Source organism: Ictidomys tridecemlineatus, chromosome 8 (assembly GCF_052094955.1).
Source record: "Ictidomys tridecemlineatus isolate mIctTri1 chromosome 8, mIctTri1.hap1, whole genome shotgun sequence".
Lineage (NCBI taxonomy): Eukaryota > Metazoa > Chordata > Mammalia > Rodentia > Sciuridae > Ictidomys > Ictidomys tridecemlineatus.
Genome location: NC_135484.1, coordinates 109,545,383 through 109,565,333, shown reverse-complemented (window position 1 = coordinate 109,565,333; position 19,951 = coordinate 109,545,383). Strand labels below are relative to the sequence as shown.

General features: G+C 47.9%; 1 protein-coding gene and 1 pseudogene across 1 annotated transcript; one reads left to right on the top strand and one right to left on the bottom strand.

Annotated features, from left to right (window-relative positions):
- Positions 1 to 2,551: 2,551 nt before the first annotated feature.
- LOC101977610 (growth arrest-specific protein 7 pseudogene) lies at positions 2,552 to 3,489 on the top strand (annotated as a pseudogene).
- Positions 3,490 to 15,904: 12,415 nt separating this feature from the next.
- On the bottom strand, positions 15,905 to 19,475 carry LOC101972531 (gastricsin). Its single transcript, XM_078018522.1, has 6 exons — positions 19,380 to 19,475; positions 19,137 to 19,336; positions 18,057 to 18,179; positions 17,371 to 17,518; positions 16,718 to 16,816; positions 15,905 to 16,057 (listed from the first exon to the last, which is right to left on the bottom strand). The coding sequence occupies exons 1-6, from the start codon at positions 19,473 to 19,475 to the stop codon at positions 15,905 to 15,907; spliced, it is 819 nt and encodes a 272-aa protein (XP_077874648.1).
- Between the last annotated feature and the right edge of the window lie 476 nt (positions 19,476 to 19,951).

Below are 19,951 nucleotides of genomic sequence, written 5' to 3'. Positions count from 1 at the left end.
CAGTGGCAGAAGTCATTGACTGGGGGTGTCTTCAGAAGCTTTCCACATCCATCAGGGGACTTGGAGACACCCTCAGCACATGCCCAGGTCACACTCACAGGATACACCATCTGGGCATTGGCCATGCCTTGGGCAACAGAATGGAGAGAAGCCAGGAACAGAGCACAAGCAGAGAGCCACCCTTGTCCTTGTCCCCTTCTTCACTGTCTCTCCCTATACCCCCTGCAACTCTGCCCTGTCTTAGTTCTCTTGAGAGGCCTCTGTGTCTCCCATTGCCCTTTACAAAGCCCTGGTCTGCCCCTCTCTAGCCAGGTCTGCTTTTTCATGTCCCTCTCTCCATCAACTGGGCCCCCTCATACCCATCCCCCACTTCCCCCACCCCTCACTGCCTCCTCCCCCTCTTCCCATCCACAATCTTCCCAAGGCTGAGCTGACCTGAAGCTGGACTGCCAGCACCCTCTGCCACTTTGTACCCAGCACTCAGGGCTCCAAACAGATTGGTCACACCTTTGGGCCCCAGGCAGAAGGCCAGGCCACACCTGCCTACCAAAGACAGCATCTGGCCAGCAGGGGATTTTCCACTCTATTCACCCCCCCCCCATATTGCCTCTCCAGACCTGGGCATCCTCCCCAGGCCTCATGATGGGGGAGGCAGGGAAGGAACTAGAGTCTGCCCACACCTCCCAGAGAGGGAGGTCCCTGCCTGATGGTTGTCAATGCCAACTCAGGTCCCTTTCTCCCTGCAGTCCCCAGAGCCATGTGGGATTCTGGAGAGAAATCAAGGCGGGGGGCATTTCCCCTGAGCTGGGCATCCCCATATCCAGAAGAGAAGGAAAATGAGTCATAGGATCCTTGGATTCCTGCTAAGTCCATGGAATGCCCTGACCTCGGGAGGCCTACTAGAACCCAGCCTGGGGTTCCAGGGACCCTTCCTCCTGTGGTAGGATGCCAGGGGTCTGACAGTTGTCAGGCTCGCCTTCCCCAGGCCCAGTGACACCACATCCCTTCTGAGTGTCCCTGGCTTCAGCATCAGGATAGGCATCCCTGCTCAGCTGCCAGGCCCTGAGGATCTGCAGTCCCTCCCACCCCCCTGCTCCTTCCTGTCGGTCTAATGGGAGACCCAGGTGGCCTCCTTCCTCCCCTCCCCTGTCCTGTCCACCACCCACCCTCCATACACAGAAGGCTCACTCTTTGTCATGATTGGCATCTGCAGTGTTTGAAGGCACCTGAGAAGTCCTCCTGGGCCACCTCTGACCCCACACAGAAGCCCAAGGAGGCCTGACCTGCTGGCTTCCAACCGAGATCATCTTCTCCCCCAGTCACCACACAGCAGCGCCATGGTGCTGGGTCTCCAGTGTCTAGCCGTGGGCCTCCTCTCCATGGACCAGATGCACCCAAGTGCAGAGACCGGGCCTTCCACTTCTCTGTGTCCAGCTCTGGGCTTAGGAAATCAATAGAGTTGATGGAGCCCAGGGACTTGTTCTCATTGAAGCTCTGCTACACCCCACACCACATTATCCCAGGTGTACACTTCCTCCTAATGACCCAAACTGCTCTCCTGGGAGACCTTGACCCACAGGGATCTCTGGGCCACAGGCTGCTGGTGTCCACGAAGGAGGCAATTCTTCTGCATGCCCATTTCTCATTTCCTTTCTGCCTCACCTGCCTCAAAGTTTGTCATAAGCACTGTATGCAGTGTCACATGGCTGTAATCCTAGCATCTCAGAAGACTGAGGTAGGAGGATTGCAATTTTGAGGCCAGACTCACCCATGTAATGAAGCCTTATGCAACTAGTGACAGCCACTTTCAAAATAAATATCAAATAATAATATTTAAAAAGCTCAGGGGATGTTGCTCATTGGCAAATCACCATGCATTCAATCCACACACACACACACACACACAAAATAAATACATAAATAAAAGTTATAGTCCCCTGTGGCTAACTAAATGAAATCCAAGCTTGACACTCAACCATGCAGGATGCTCTCCATTTCCTGCCAAGTGTCCAAATTCTTCTTCCACCGTGCACACTCCTTTCTCACAAGAAGGGGTGGTATTCACTCTCTCCCGGAGTTCATCCATCGCCCTCGGTAGATGAGTTTCTGGAAACCTTCAGGGACACTTCAAATCGACAGAGTAGAAACTATCCTGCCTCAGAACCACATGGCTAGATGGGAAGACGCACAAACAAAATGAAAAAACAAGGGAATAAAGTGCTCCAAACAAACCAAGTTACTCCCATAAGAGAATCTATCGAAGAAATGTCAGAGAAGGAGTTCAGGATGTATTTAGTAAAAATGTTCTATGACTTAAAGAATTATATAAGAGAGCAGGCACAGGAGTTTTGCAGTAAAATAACAGAATCTCTTCAGGAGTTGAAAGATCACTTCTGTAAAGATATATTAGAGGTCCTGAGAAGAAACAAAGAAGAAATCATTGAAGGGAAGGAATCACTAAACCAACTTAAAAGTTCAATGGAAAGTACCACCCACAGACAAGACCATTTGGAAGATAGAACCTCAGGCAATGAAGACAAAATATTTAATCTTGAAAATAAAGTTGACCCCACAGAGAAAATGATAAATTGCGTGACATTCCCTCACCCAGACACCATGCCTGAACAGCAACTGCTAAAGCCAACCGAGTGGAGCTACTGTGACTACTTCTGGGCTGATAAGAAGGATCCCCAAGGCAATGGCACGGTGGCTGGGTTCGAACTGCTGCTCCAAAAGCAACTGAAGGGCAAACAAATGCAGAAAGAAATGTCTGAATTCGTCCGAGAGAGGATAAAGATTGAAGAAGAATATGCAAAGAACTTGGCTAAGCTCTCTCAGAACTCCTTGGCTGCACAGGAGGAAGGCTCCTTGGGAGAAGCCTGGGCCCAGGTGAAGAAGAGTCTGGCAGATGAAGCAGAGGTTCATCTCAAGTTCTCCGCCAAGCTTCACAGTGAGGTAGAGAAGCCCCTAATGAACTTTCATGAGAACTTCAAGAAAGACATGAAAAAGTGTGACCACCATATCGCTGACCTCCGCAAGCAGCTCGCCAGCCGCTACACGTCGATGGAGAAGGCCCGGAAAGCCCTCACAGAGCGGCAGAGAGACCTGGAGATGAAGACTCAGCAGCTGGAGATTAAGCTGAGCAATAAGACAGAGGAGGACATCAAGAAGGCACGGAGAAAGTCCACACAGGCTGGTGATGACCTCATGCGCTATGTGGACCTCTACAACCAGGCCCAGTCCAAGTGGTTTGAAGAGATGGTGACCACCACTTTGCAGCTGGAGCGGCTGGAGGTGGGGAGGGTGGAGATGATCCGGCAACATCTGTGTCAGTGCACACAGCTGCGGCATGAGACAGACATGTTCAACCAAAGCACAGTTGAGCCTGTGGACCAACTGCTTCGAAAAGTGGACCCGGCCAAAGACAGAGAGCTGTGGGTCAGAGAGCAAAAAATGGGCAATATTCGCCCCGTGGACATGGAGATCTAGACACGCCTGTGCGGCCCCAGGGGTCCTGCCCAGGAGAGGGACTGGGGGTCCCGTGGAGAGGGGGTGGTGACTCCTGCTCGGTGAAGCTGCCCTCCCACCCACTCTCCTGTCCACTGAGGAGAGAGGAGAGAGCTGGCAATTCCAGAAGGGTGATCTGGATGGGTCAGCTGGGGAATCCCAAATATTCCCAGGCCAAGAAGACAGACCTGCAACCCCGCCCTTGTCTCCAAGACTGAAGCCCCCCCAAACCCCGTGCCGTGCTTGTTGCTCTGAGAACAAACTGAGGCTGGAACTTTGTGGTCCCTGCTGAGTTCCATAGGGGTGGCCATCACATACTTGTGCCCTTGGATGCCCCAAAGCCCATCCTTCACCTGGTCCCTTTATCTCCCGGGGCTTTGGAAGATCAGGGAAGGGCTGTCTCTGCCTCTAAGCCAATGTCAGGATCAGAGTCATGGATAGCAGCGCCGTCAGCTCAGCATGCACCTAGAATCCTTTACGGCCTTCTCTCTATTTTTCTCATTGCGTTCTGGGAGCCCAAATCTGGCTTTTCTTGGCCACTTTTCATTCCCGTGGGTCTTGGGAAGGCCTGTTTTCTGTCTTCCCTGACCAACCCTGCCCAGAGAGGTCAGGATGGAACTACCTCATTCTGCAAATTAGCCCCAAGTCGGAGCATTGAATCACGGTTCCTATCAGACCAGGCATCATCTCTGAAGTCTCTGGAAAATCCCGATCCCTCCATTCCTCAGCTGCTTTCTCAAGGCAGTCCCCACCCCCACCCTGCCACCCCTGCCCAAAGTTCTCCACCAGGGAGACCTCCTTCAGCTGTGTGCATGTCCAAGAGCTTTGAGAGATGGAGATGAGCCAGAAACCATATGGGGTCTGTCTCCCATGGTGTCCTGTCCAACACTGGGCTACTGTGAGCCCCGCTTTCCCACGCTGCCCACCAAGGGCTTAATAGGGCTAGGTCAGTCCCACATGGGAGACAGGTTAGGGCAAGTCTTTGTCAGACTCCATCTGCTTATGCAAGATAGGGTTTGGACTGCAGTATGAGCATTGCAGACTTTCTCCTTGCTATCCAGGTGTGTCCTGCCACCTGGACCTCCAGCTCCTCCGAACTTTCCAGAGCCCTGCACCAAGCTTTCCCTCTGTCCATCTTCCCTGGAGGAGCCTGAGCCAAATGTGACTCAGGTAGCTTTTCAGCACTCCCCTGGGTTCAGCCCGCCACTTTCTTTCTCGACTACAGCAAACACCATCTCCACCATCTTAGCCTAGAGAATCAGCCTGAGGGGGCTGGGAGAAAATATTGACCCAGTGAGCAAGGAACAGCTTCTAGCCAGAAACCCCTGTCCTGAGAGCCCACCTTTCTTCATCTTTCCCATGGATGGCTTTCGGCTTGACCCTTCCGTCTCCCAAGGGGGCAGAATCCTAGGAGCCCAATTCACGGATCTTTCCCTCTGTTTTACATTGCTAATAATGGATGTTAATCTTGAATCCTTCAGCATCTCTTCCATTGAATTAGAATGGCTTTCTCATAGTTTATTTTAGAAAGATGTTCAATATACTAAAGCAAACCAAAAAAAAAAAAAAAAGAAGGGGTGGTATTTTCTTGCCTCCATGCTCTGTCCTCCACATGAAAGACCCTTCCCAAATGCACCCACATGAAAACTTGGTTCACCTTTCAAGACCCAAGTCTTCCCCATGTGCCCACCTACCCCTACATTGACCCCCCAAAACTGGAGAATGTTGATTGTCTTCCCGTGGTGTCTACTTCATAACAGCTAATATCCACTTCTCTAGCCCCCAGTCCTACAACATGTGCCTCAAAGAGGCTTTTTTCTGCTATGACCCCTTTACCAGCTCAAAGACATCTTTTAAAATGACACTGAGAGCTGAGAGTCTCTCTTATAGAGTAACATACGTAGCATGGAAACTATCACTACCCATCCTTCACCCAAGCCAGACATCACTAATCAATGTGTTACTCTAACCCCATTGTTCAGACCAAGCCTTAGAGTCTTTTTTATTTTTATTTTTATTTTTTTTTTTATCATTGTAGGTGGACAGCATGCCCTTCTTGGTTTAGTTTTGTTTATGCAGTGCTTAGAATTGAACCCAGTGCCTCACACATACTAAGCAAGCCCTCTGCCACTGAGATACAGCCCCAGCCCTAGAATATTTTTAATATATTTTTTAATTCATTCTAGTTAGTTACACACGACAGTAAAATGAATTTTGACACATCATATATAAATGGAATATAACTTCTCATTCATGTGTTTGTACATGACGTACACAGGTCATGTAAACCATCTACACACATATGGTAATAAAGTCCAATCCATTCTGCTCTCATTTCTACCCCTGCCTGCTCCCCTCCCTTCACTCCTCTCTGTCTAGTCCAAATACCTCTATGCTACCCCACCCTATTGTGAATTAGCATCTGCGTATCAGGGAAAATATTTGGCCTTTGGTTCTATGGGATTGGCTTATTTGGCTTAGCATGATATTCTCCAGGTCCTTCCATTTACCCACAAATACCATAATTTCATTCTTCTATAAGCAAGTCTTAGCATCTTTCCCCATCTGGTGTTCCATGACGGTTTTTCAATCCCTCATGAAATGACAATCCCCAAATCTTTTCATGGAGGATTTAAAAAACTTATTGATGCTAAATTTCATTTAGATCATATGTATGTTAATTATATATCAAGGCAGGGCTAGGGCTGGATGTAGCTCCATTTGAGAGCACAGGCATAGCATGCTTGATGCCATGGATTCCACCCCCAGCACCTCCCCAAAAACTAAATAAATAAAGTTTTTAAAATAGTAAGGATTCTTCAAAGTGCACCTGCTTGCTCCTTCCTTCATTATCTTGCAGACCTTATTGTGCACACTTAGATTTGAACCTCACTGAGGTCAGTGTGTAAACACAACTCGCTCTGCTCTTATCACACAGGACTGCGGCATGTGCACCTTTCCATGCATTAAGATATGCCACTTCCTTATCACTTAACACTTGCAGAGGTTACCTGGTGCTCTCTCCTGCTGGCCCTAGACACTGGGTTGTTTCCAGTTCTCACTGCTGTCAGCATCACCTGGGCTCACCCCCGACACCCATCAAAGGAGTGAAGTGCTGAGCTCCCCATGACAGAGACATCCAAGCAGAGGCTGAAAAGGCATTTTTTTTTAACTAGGGATGGATCCAGGAGCACTTAACCACTGAGACACATCTCAGCACTTTTTATGTGTTTTTTTGAGACAGGATCTCCCTAAGTTGCTCAGAGATATGCTAAGTTGCTGAAACTGACTTTGAACTCTGAACACTCCTACCTCAGCCTCCCAAGTCGCGGGATTACAGGTGTGTGCCATCATGCCCAGCCAAACGGGTACTTCTTAAGGAGTACTAGTAGAGGGCTCTCTTGCAGTAGGCTTCAGTTTGGGCCTGGGTTCTCAGTTTCCCTGTGCATTCTAACACTGATACTGTCCACTCAGCTCTGGGGACAATTACTCCATAACCTTAAGTCTTTCTCAGTTATCTATGTGCATTTTTAGTCAAGGTTTCAGCTATTTTCTCGGGCTTTTGGATTTTGCTTAAGTGTTGGTGTGTGTTTTATATTTTTACCATTACTTCAACCAAACCCACTGGGAACATACTGGACCTGATGTTTGTTTTTCTCAAGCTCAGGGGTATACACTGTTAAATGTTAACATAACTCTAGACTCACTGAGAGTTCTGAACATAGTGAGGAGTGGTCCCTCCTAATTTTCATGCTTTTTCACACAAAAAGCATCCTACCCTGGTCACATCAGGAATTTACCTGGATATAATGCTATCAAGGACTCTACAGACCTCATCTAAATGTCACCATTTGTGCCACAAATGCCCAGGATCCCGTCTAGGTTCCCACATTGCTCTTGGTGATCATTTCATTCTCCTTCCATCTGTGTCAGCTCCTTGGTTTTCTGTCCCTTGTGATCTTGTGACTTTTTGTTGTCCTGACCAGTCCCTTTGTAAACTGCCCCTGGCTGTAGGTGATGCTGGTGTTTTCTCATGGTGAGATTCTGGAGGGTGTTTGGAGAATGCTGCAGAGGGGGTGAGCCCTCTCGGGGCACCCTGTCTGGATGGTGTGATGTCCAGGTGTCCTGTTCCTGCTCACTTAGACTCTGTCCCTTGGTTAAGGTGGATTCTGGCATGTTTCTCACCTGCCAACTTACTGTTGTGCTTAGTCATTAATAGGAGTCTTCTGGGGAGATGAGTGGGGACTGTGCAGATCTCCTGCTTCTCCTCATCTCCTGCTCTGGGTGTAACAGCTGTTCACAGTTTTGCCTAAAACACTCATTACAAAGGTGTTTGCCTAGTGGTGATTTTCTATCTCCATCATTCCTTCTGCACTGATGAGATTTGTACTGTAAGCAAGAACTGGACCTGAGGGTTTAGAATGGGCTCCTGCCCTCCGGGAAAACACCTCATCCCAGAGGACTGGCTGGGCAGGGTGCTTAGTATTTAATGAATCATGCAACCATCTTGACAAACCCACAGAAAGGCTGACTTGTCTCCTTCTATAGAGGAGTCTGGTTTTTGTTTTGTTTTTAGGTACAGGAGATTGATCTCAGGGCACTCTCCCACTGGGCCACATCCCCAGCCCTATTTTGTATTTTATTTAGAGACACAGGCTCACTGAGTTGCTGGCTCCTCCCCATTGCTGGGGCTGGCTTTTGACCTTGCAATCCTCCTGCCCCAGCCTCCTGAGCTGCTGGGATTACAGGCATGGACCTCACCCAGTGTAGAGGAGTCTGATTTATGCGTACCTCAGACATCTGAAAATAAATCTCAGGGCACTGGGGTTGTGGCTCAGTGGTAGAACACTTGCCTAGCATGTGGGTGAGGAACTGGGTTCGATTCCCAGCACCACATAAAAAATAAAATAAAACGAAAATAAATTTCTGTGTGTATAACTAAGAAATAGAAAGACTGGTTGGTTTCCTCTGCTCTATTGATTAACTTGCGTTCCTCGAATGTCTGGCTTGGTGGAAAGAGGGTGACTGGGTGGATGAGGCCCATGAACCCAGCTCCAGCCCCAGGAAAGGGAGGTGGGGGTGGAGCCTGAGGATGGACTAGTCAGCTAGTAACTGGTGTGCTCCCTAGATGTTTCCTCTGTTTCCAAGTCCTGTTGTACCTCTGTGCGTTTGTGAGGTGGTAGCGGTTCCTTGGCTTTCTCTATGGAACTGAACAGAAACAACTGAGCTTCCCGTTTCCAAAGAAAGGAATGAAAACAAAGTCCTCAAAAAATTTTCTGACTTGGATGGAGCAGCACATGCCTGTATCTAAGAAGTCAGGAGGCTGAGACCAGAGATGGCAAGTTTCAGGTCAGCCTCAGCAATTTAATGAAAACCTCAGCAATTTAACGATATCGTCTCAGATGAAAAATTAAAAGTCCTGTGGATATAGCTCAGTGGTACAGCATTCCTGGGTTAAATCCTTACTACCATCAAAAAAAAAAAAGTTGTCAGATGGACTTTTCTTGCAGGCACCCAGTCCTGGCCCATCAGTCGTGGGCAGCAGGTAGGATCATGCAAGAACTTGGAGGCTCCCTCAGGAGCATTTGAAGGGTATGGACAGGACACCTCAGAAGAAAAATGTCCCCAGAAGAATGAAGGGTGTTCCTGGACAGTGTCAGAGATGTGCACACAGATTAATTTCTGATGACACATGGAGCCTACTTCTCTTTGCTGAGCCCTCTCAGCACATATGGAAGGACTTGAATGTGACATGGGATGCAGTTGACTTAGAAGAGCCATCTCCACCACTTGAGACTTCTTTGACCTTGACAGCCCCTTGCCCTTTCCCACCCTGTGTGTGCTTGTGTGTCAAAAGGGATAACCATCTGTGCCTGCAGCACTGCTGTCCAACCCAGTGAGGCCCTGCCCACGGCTGTGCCTGCCGCAGCCCTGGCTGTCACCTGAGTCTGGGTCTTCAGATTGGGCAGGGGCTGGGGAAGGGGAGGCAAAGGCCAAAGGACTTAGGTGAGACTGAGAGTGTTCATTCTGGTTCCTTTTTTCCTCTTTTTGTGTCTGTGTGTGTGTGAGACCCAGGATTGAACCCTGGGGTGCTTTACTACTTTGTTACATCCCCAGCCTTTTAAATTATTCTATACTTTGAGACAGGGGCGCACTAACTTTCTGAGGGGCTTGCTAAGTCCTTGTTGGCTGCATCTCTCAATCCTCCTGCCTCACCATTCCATGTTGCTGTGATTACAAGTGTGTCCCTCCACACCCGGCAATATTCCACTTCTTGATTCAGGTAAGATTGATGTGGAGTCCTCTGGCTCATGAGCACTCAGTGTGCTGTACTCCTGATAGGTCATCTTTTTAATGTGTATTATATTTCAACAAAAGTCTTGAGAAGTCACATTATATCTTTTTTAATATAAATTTTGCTGATGCTTTATTCGTATGCACAATAGTGGAACTCATGTGACACCATTATGTGTGCACATACCACAGATCGGTCAATTTATTCCCCAGTACCTACCCTGTCCCTCCCTGATCCCCTTCTTCTATCCTACCGATCTCCCTCTAATTCCAGGTGACTCCCTCCTCACTCTCTGCCACTTTTCTCTCTAGCTTCTACACATAAGAGAAACACACCACCCTTGGCTGTCTGAATCTGGCACATTTTGACTAACATAGTTGCTCTCATGTTCCACCCATTTTCCTGAAGTGACATAATTTCATCTTCTTTCTGACTGAATAAGCTCCACTGTGCACATAGACCACATTGCTCTCTCCACTCCTCTGTTCATGGACAACAAGGCTGGCTCCATACCTTGGCTCCTGGGAGTCGCACTGCTATAAACCTGTGTGCGCGTGATTCCCACAGGGCGCCGACTTTAATGTTTGGATGAACTACCAGGAGCAGCCAGGAGTAGCACAGCTGGGTCATAGGGTGGCTCCGTTCCAGTACTTTTGTTGGTTTAGGTTTTGTTGTTTATTTTTGTGTTTGTGTTTGGGTACTGGGAATTCAACCAAAGAGAGCTTTAACACTGAGCTACATCCCCAGACCTTTTCAGTTTTTATGTTGAGATAAGGTCTCACTAGGTTACTGAGGCTGATCTTGAACCTGTGATCCTCTTGCTTCAGCCTCCTGAGTAGCATGTGCTCAGGAATACAAGCATGTGCTACCATCCAGGATCATTCCAAGATTTTGAAGATCCTTCATACTGATTTCCTTGGTGGTTTTATGAATTTATAATTCCACGAACAGCATATTAGAAAATGTTCCTTTTGCCTCACATCCTTGCCATTCTTCACTATTATTTGTATTCTTGATGTTTGTCATTCTGACTGAAGAAAAAAAAAATCTCAGTGTAGATTGTGTTTTTCTTTTTTCTTTTTTCCTTTTTGGTATTGGAGATTTAACCCAGGGATGCCTAACCACTGAACCACATCCCCAGCACTTTTTGATTTTTATTAAAAGACAAGATATCACTAAGTTTGAGGTCCTTTCTGAGTTGCTGAGGCTGGGCTCAAACTTGCAATCTTTCTGTCTCAGCCTCCTGAGGCACTGGGAATACAGTCCTGTGCCAACAGACCCCATCTCAGTATAGTTTTGATTTGCATTCTTTTGGAGTGGAGAGCTTACCAGGGATTGAACTCAGGGGCATTCAACCACTGTGCCACATCCCCAGCACTACTTTGTATTTTATTTAGAGATAGGATCTTACTGAGTTGTTTATTATATCACTTTTGCTGAGGCTGGCTTTGAACTCCCAATCCTCCTGCCTCAGCCTCCCAAGCTGCTGGCATTACAGACCTGTGCCACCATGCCCAGCTTGCATTTCTTGATTAATAAAGATGTTTAACATTTTTCATGATTTATGGACCATTTGTCTTTTTCTGTTGAGAAAGGTCTATTTGGTTGTTTGCCCCATTTGTTGATTGGGGAAATCAACGATTTGCTTTCTTGGTTTTAAGCATTTTGAGTTCTTTATGTATTCTAGATATTAATCCTCTGTCAGAAGAGTAGCTGGAAAATATTGTCTCCCATTCTGTAGGCTCTCTCTTCACACTCTTCACACTGTTTCTTTTGCTGCACAGAATCTGTTGGATTTGATGCCATCCACTTACTAATAATTGGTGTGATTTCCTGAGCTTTAGGAGTCCTAATAAAGAAGTCCTTGTCCATACCTATTTATCAGTATTGACCTTGTGATTTCTTACAGGGTACAAAGTCTCTGTCTGCTTCTAGATCTCTGATCCATTGTGAGTTGCCTCCTGTGCAGCTGAGAGAGAGACACCTGGCTTCACTCTCCTGCACATGATATCCAGTTTGCCCAGGTTCAGTTGTTTAAAAGTTTGTTTTTTCTCCACCATAAGTTTTTTGTGCCTTTGTCAAGGATCAGATGGCAAAATCTGAGTGGGTCTTCTATTCCACAACTTAGGCTATGTGGCTGTTTTTATGCCCATGTCATGCTCTTTCTGTTGATGTGGCTCTGTAGGATAATTTGAAACCAGATATTGTGAACTTCCAGCATATGTCTTTTGGGTTACCATTGCTAAGCAGGCTATTCTAGGTCTTTTATTCTTCCACATGAATTTTAGGGCTGTGTTTTGTTGTTGTTGTTGTAGTTGTGTGTGTGTGTGTGTGTGTGAAGATTGTCGTTGGTATTTGGAGATTGCACTGGCTCTGTCAGTTCCATTTGGTAATATGGCACTTTCACATGGACATGTCCATGAAGATGGGATGTCTTTCCATTTTCAAGTGCCTCTTCAATTCTTTTTTTCATTGTTTATAATTTTTATTTCAGGGGTCTTTCACCTCCTTCATTACATTTATTAAAGGATTATTCATTTACTTGCTTGCTTATTTTTTTAGGCTATTGTGAATGGAATTCTTTCCCTATTTTTTTTCTTGTTTCCTTTATTTTAGCAGATTCATTATTGATGAATAGAAAAGTTACTGATATTTCTTTGCTGATGTTGCATCCTGACACTTGACTAAACTTGATTATTAATTCTAAAAGTCTTTTGGTGGAGTTTTGGGATCTTCTAAGTATAGGATCATATAATTTGCAAACAATGATAATCTGAATTTTCACTTTCCTATTTGTATCCCTTTTATTTCTTCCACTTGCCTAGTTGCTTTGACTAAAATTTCAAGTGCTACATTGAACAAAAATGGTGAGAGTGAACATCCTTGTCTTGTTTCTGATTTTAGAGAATATGCTTTCCGTTTTTCCCCACTCACTATGATGGTGGCTTTGGGCTTGTTGTATAGAATAACCTTTGTGATGCTGAAGGAAGATCCTTATATACTTAGTTTTATTCGTGATTTTATCATGACTGCGGGGATGGATTTTCTCCAAAACATTTTCTCTGTGTCTTTTGAGATTAGAATGGGACTTTTGTCCTTAATTCTATTTATTTCATGAATTATACTCATTGATTTGCATATTTGGAACCATTCTTGCATCACAGGAAAAAAACCTACTTGATCATGATGTATAACCCCTTTATTGTGTTGTTGAATGTGATCTGCTCACATTTTATTTAGGAATCTTGTATCTATGTTCATCAGGGATATGGATCTGTACAGTTCTTTCTTTGATGTGTCCTTATCTAGTTCTGGCATCAGGGTGATTCTGGCTTCATAGAATAAATTTGGAATTTCTCCTCCTCCCCATTTCTATTTCATAGGATAACTTGGGAAGCACTGTCTTTAATTCTTCTTACAGGCCTGGTAGAATTCACAGGAGAATCCAAGTATCCTGGGCTTTTCTTTTGTGGAAGACTTTTAATTACTGCTTCAATATCATTGCTTCTCTTGGGTCTGTTTGTTTTCTCTGTTCATGTGGTTCAATTTGGGTAGGCCATGTGTGTTTAGAAACTCAACTTCTTCCTGAGTTTTCAATTTATTGGACTATAAGTTTTCCCAAAGAGTCCATAATGATTGTCAGAATTTCTGCGATATCTTCTTTTTTGGTTCTAATTTTATTAATTTGGGTCTTCTTTGTCTTTCCTTTGATTGGTTTAGCTTGAGTTTGTTAATCTTATGTATCATTTCAAGGATTCAATTCCCTGTTCATTGATCCTTTGTATTTTTCACAATTGATCATCTGTTGCATGAATTTCGGCTCTGGACTTAATTATTTTCTTCTGTCTTCTTTCCTTGAATTCATCATGAGGTTGTATATTGGGAATCTTTCTAATTTTCTCATGTAGGCCCTCAGGCTCTACCTTTCCCTTCCCAATGGCCTTCACAGAGTCAAGGAGATTCTGATATGAGGCATCTCTGTCTCTTAATTGTAAGAATTTTAAAAATTCTCCCCTAGTTTTTTTATGGCCCATCCAGTTGTGTTTGTATCATTTCTGTCATTTTATTCTTTCTCCTGAGTTCTAAATTCATTTCATTATGATCTATTACCATACGAGGAATTTCATAGAATGCTACATATTTACAAAACCTTGCTTATGGCCTTAAATATTGTCCATTTTGCAAAAGATACAGGGACACATGAAAGAAAATGCATTGAGGTCTTTTTGGATGAAATGCTCTGTGGATATCTGTTAGGTCCATTTTGTCAAAAATATATATTGGGTCTGAAGAGTTTTTACTGTAAAACTCACATTTCTAAGGAAGAGTAATAAAGGAGAAGAGAGGAACAAAAAATGGGGAGAGCAGGATACAGAGCACTGCCTACAGAGAGGGTGACCATCTCCCCTTCATAAGCCTGGCAACTGAGTACAAGTCAGTGTCAAGCCGCAAGAAGCACAGTGTGTCTGCGGTTCTGTCCACACACCTGATCAAGTCAGAACCTCTCAATGTCCTCCCTCGACACTATCACACACCTCCTGGTGTGGTACTACTCAGAAGTCATAGGGCTGGGTGAGAAACTTACCCAGGCTCTTCTCCTACTCCTCACATCAGGGGAGTGTAACACACACACAGACACACACACACACACGTGAGTGGCCATCCTCGAATGTGATTTGAGTTACCTCCTGGCTGGGTGAGAGGCGCTTAGACACAGCTGTGTTAGAACCTTCCCCACCCTTCTCCAGGTCCGAGGGCTTGTCCATGCAGAGGCGTGCCTGGCCATTGCTCTGAAGACCAAATCATCACCTTTGACCTTGGGATGCTGCCCCCCTTAACCTTCATTGGATGGGATTTTCCCTTGAATTTTTTGTTCCCCAATAAAAGCTCACTCCCTGGCGAGCTCTCCCTCTCTTGCTAGTCTCTTTGTAAACCTCACCACCGCATTAGGTGGCTGGAGGAGGGAGCTAGGAGAAGCTATCCCAGAGCTGGTATGAAAGGGAATGAGAGTCTTGTCTCTTTAATTTAAAACTCCCTAGCAATTACTCATGAATCAAACCTTCTTTCATGAAGCCAGCACTGGTCGTGTGGCGGACACACACACACACACACACACACACACACACAAACACAAAAAGTAGGATGGTGGTGTTTGAATAACTTAAGTGTGGAACCTCCTGACCTATAGTGACTGGACTGAATGTGAAACTGATGTGAACCATTGATTCAACTTTTGTCTCCAAAGACAGAAGTTGCCTTATTTGGTTCTCTGAGATCTGAGATGGGGCTTGGTTAGAGAAAGTGGGCTTGATGTCCATGTAATTCAAGGAGATATACCTATGTCCATAGCTCAGGGTCAGCCCTCCTTCAAATTGCAGTCCTGGGACCTAGGAGACCAGGTAAATGCAAACTGCCTAACTCAGTCCCCAAGCTCCAGAAGTCCTCCTAGAAATAGTATCTAGCACAGCCTCCTCCCTCATAGACCCCATGAAAGGTGCAAGGGCATATAGGTGTCTAGAAACTTCAGAAAATTCTGGCCAAGGTTGAATAAGAGCTAAGAGGATAGACATCTAGATCTGAGAATTGTGCCCCCCAGTCACACTGCCTGTAGACATGCATCTGTGTCCTGGGGTCATGAGTAACTTGGGAGTGGTAAAATGGACCACCAGGGCATCTCAGGTTGTTAGAGTAGGGACTCTAACCGTCACCTACGCTCCATTACCACTGCCCCCACTCTAGAGGAAAACGACGAAAACACTCCAAGTTCTGAGGAAGATAGAGCCCATCTCCAAGCCTCAGCTCAGGACCCATTTAATTAGAATCTCAGTGACCCACCAGGGAACCTCATGGCCCCTCATATCTGTCAGGTGAGACCTGTCCTCATTCCGACTCTGCCATTCCCTGAGACCCAAGACTAGTTACAGGACACAAGAAAACTCCAAAAACATCAGGCTGGATAATATGGGATACTGTTTATTAATTCATTACTATTTATTGGAGAAGGTCCACTAAGAATAGCACATTGCAGAGAGGAAGGGCAGAGGGCCCCAGGCAAGGTGGGGCCAGGAGGAGGACGGAAGCCCAGGTGTCCAGGAGGAACGTCTAGGCGGCAGTGGCAAAGCCCACCCTGTTGTTGGCCATGTCAAAGACGGAATAGTAGGACCTGAGGAAGACGTCCCCAAGAATCCAAAAGGGCTGGCCATTTCCTGAGGACACGTAGGTGGCTTCCAGTCCAACCAAGCAGTAGCCATTCTCCTGCTCAACAGAGAAAGGCAGCACTCATTCATTCGATCACACATGGCCTGGCCACTGCTAGCCTAAGCCCTGGTCAAGGGCACACATTTGGAGATGAGCAGGTCAAGGATTAGCCCTGAAGGCTCATAGAGAAGGTGATGTATCATAAGAGGGGCTGGTGGGAGGGACTTCCCAGTGGTAAACACAGGTTGTAGTGGCCTCTGCAGGGTCACCTAATCCCATGCTGGGTATCTTTTCTTGCTAAAGCTCCCTTCTGTTCCTCATTGGCAAAAGTCAGAATGGAGGTTCAGCTTAGAGTTAAGCTCACTTGCGTTCAGGTTTTGCCTTCACCCTCATCATCTGTGCAGCTGGATCAGTTATTGAACCTCTCTGAACCTCCAGGTTTTCATTTGTAAAACAGAAAGAGAATCTCCCCCATCAAATACTGTGACAATTCCCTTCACCTAAAGGGAAGTCTAGGCACCACGCTGGACACAGTGGCTAGCCCTAGACAGAGCCCCTCTCCACTGATTAAGAGAATAACTGATCATGGGTGACACTTTTCTGGTGGGGATAATCCCAGGTGACATGAGTTGGGAAATGGCACAGTGCAAGATGGAGCTGTTCTAGCTGCACCTGCTCCTCCACCCCAGTGGCTCAGCCCCAGGGACCAGGACTTACATTGAGGATGTAGGCAGAGGGCGGCAGAGGGAACTGCACCCCGTTGATGACGAAGGTGAAGGTGGGCAGGTTCTGGACGTCATTACAGTTCACGAAAAACTGCAGAGAAACAGGTTCTTCCAAGTCCCCTCATTCCCCACCCAAGACACCTGCTACCCATCTGCTAAGCACCCTGGGGCCACTCGAGCCCCAGGCCAGCTATTTGAGGAGAGAGATAAGTTCAGGACAAATACTATGTGGATAACACCTGGATCCCACATATGCAGTTAGAGCGGGTGACAACTGGGGGAATCTGAGAAGTTCCCCAACAAAGACGCTCGTCCTGCCTGAATGACCCCTCTGAGAGGTTGAATCACTGCCCCTTCCCTGTAGGTGTCCTTTGAAATCCCACAAGCCATGTGCAAAAAGTGGACCAGGGCTCCCTCCCCTAGTGGGGAGGGCTAATTAGGTGACCCATGTCATTTGCCACGACACACAGGAGCAAGGGGGCAGGAGAGAGGTGTGTGGAGGAGAGGAAGGTGTCGATTGAAGGATTGTCCCTTGTAACTTGCTTGCTTGGCCCCAAGTTTCACTCACAGGCACCCTCGTTGCACAAACAACAAATGCTACTGGGCTGACCTCTCCTGCCCAGAGGACATCCATGCCACACCCACCTGTCCATACTCGCCCTCCTGGGCCCCTATAGCTTGCAGAAGGGAGCTCAGGTACTGCTGGGGCACGGTGAGCAGAGAGGTTCCTGTGTCCACCATGGCCTGGCAGCCCTGGGAGCACCAGCCAGAAGCCTCTTCCCCAACATAGAACCTGGGTGGCAAGAAGAGGGCAGCCTCAGCCCGACCAGGTCAGGGCAGCCAGGGGAGACCTTCCCGGCACAGGGAGCAAGCATTCGCGATGGACATGAGGGCCCCATAGGGCCATTGCAGCTTGTCCCCTGCCTCACATTCCCTCTGAGTCTGTGCAGGGTCACCCAAAGGACCTGGGAATATCTTCTAAAAACTTCAAGGAAGTTTTGAGAAGCGCTGAAAACCAGGGTTATCATGATTGTTGTAAGGACGAAGAACACATTAGTTGTCCCACACAATTCAGTTTCTATTCTGTGGGGTCCTGCCTGATTGGAAATGGAACTTCTCCAGTACTTGGGATTCCACATGTGCCCCCTGCCACCCCTTTTCTAGACCCAGGGTTGATGGCCCTGTGGAGACCTGCTGGAGTTCTGTGGAGGGCAGGCTGCAGGAGTCCTCTGTGCCCACAGCTCAGTGGAGCCTGGATGTGTGTGTGCCATGGGTGCTCAGAAGCCAGCACCAAGGAAGTTGAGTTCCCAGGACCTCCACCCCAGACTCACTCCTGGATGCCGATCTGCCAGTAGAGCTCCCGGGTGACAGGAGCCCAGAAGATCTGCCCTGTGTACAGGCTCTCGTCCACACCTCCAAAGATGACCGCTCCTCCGTCCTCAGATCCCTCTTGGCTGCAGGACACACAGGGAAGGGGAAGTGAGGGAGAGGTTAAGCAAGGGGACGCACATATTGAGAAGTCACCTTCACAGGGAACCTTCCCAGGATTCACATGAGGGTGTCCTGAGGAAAGGCCATGTGTTCCCAGAGACTCCTGAATGGCGCTGTCCCAATACCATGCTATAGTGCACCCACACTCTGCTGCCTTCTACCCATTGCTGGAACCTGTCACCAGGAGCTACATCCAAACCAATTATTTCTTTCCTCTGCAGGTGGACAGGGACTGGGCTTTGTTGAAAGAGAGGGAAACATAGGCCAAGTTTCTTCCAGAAGATTCCCCTGAGTGGTAGCAGAGTGGGTGGCACCTGGGGTTACGGGTAGAAGTATGAATAGGCCAAAGGAGTCCCCAGAGTTAGTGTCAGGGTCAATGTGTTGAAAGCAGGATAAGGAGATCAAGCCACAGCAAGAAGATGGAACTGACTCTAGACGGTAGAGAGGAAGAAAGCTGGACAGCAAGAGAGAAAAGCCAGGACCAGGTCCCTCCTGATCTGGCCTGCTGTGGGGGCTGGGGGGACAGTGGGTGAGGAGTCAGTCGAGGGCCTAGACCAGGAGACTCCAAGACCTAGAAGGACACATGCAGGAGGAGAGGCAGCAGGTCACTGGACAGAGAGGCCTCAGGGAGAAGCACAGGCGAGGCAGGGGGCTCTCGGGGTCCAGAGAAGCAGGCAGGCCCAAGACATGGGGAAATAGAGCAGCGACACTCGGGAGAAGTTGAGACTGAAGAAGGAGACACCATCCTGTGTCCTGAGAGTGGACTGGGGCAGGGGCAGGGAAGCAGGAGAGTCAGAGCCCAGGAGCTGAGGCTCTGAACAAGTGTGGCCCAGCCACCCCCTGCTGGGAGGTCTCCACACCCCAAGGGATCAGGGCTTGGTACAGGGCAGTACTTAGGGACCCACAGGGCAGTCTCTCACTTGCTGAGGTAGACGCTGAACATGGGGCTGGACAGGGCGTCCACCTGCAGCATGCCCTGCAGGGCTGTGGTGGCACCTCCCTCAGACAGGCTGGGGTAGGCCAGGCCCATGATGCCATCGAACTGTGCATAGACAAAATTGGTTCCCGGCTCTTGCTCACTCAGGCCAAACTCCTGGTTGGGGACCTGGATGCTCTGGACCTGTGTGGGGAAGACACATTGGAGGGGAGGTGACACTTCTGACTGCATCTATGTCCTCCTGCCCCATGCCACCAGAGACCTTCCATGGTCTTTCTTCCTCCTTCCTCCTTGGCCCATCTGCCCACTTCTCCACAGGCATCCCAACTGTCACTTCTCTTCCAAGGGCCTCCTCCACTGTAGCCTCCCATCCCCACACCTCTGCCCCCCAGTTCTAACCTCCTAAAAAAAAGGCACCATGCCTGACTCGTCACTCTGGTGCCCCATCCCTGGACAGGAAAGAACAAGGACATCTAGGTCCCAACCCTCTAACACGCTCCTCATCCAGGGTGGGGGTGGCAGCTGGAGCACTCACAGTCAGGGTGTCATAGCCGAAGAAGCCAGTGAGGCTGCCACTGCCATACTGCAGGGAGAAGGTCTGCCCGTTGGTGGAGAAGGTGGAGGACTTGCTGGGGTTGAAGCGAGGGTGTGTGGCTGCAGGAGGGAGGCATGAAGGCCAGGGGTGAGCAGAGGACTGCCTGGCTCTCAGGCTCATGGGCTCCACCCCTGCCTGGCCCTCAGCATAAGCTCTCAGCCTGAGGCTTCAGCACCCCCATCTGGTCTCCAAGGAGGGACTGA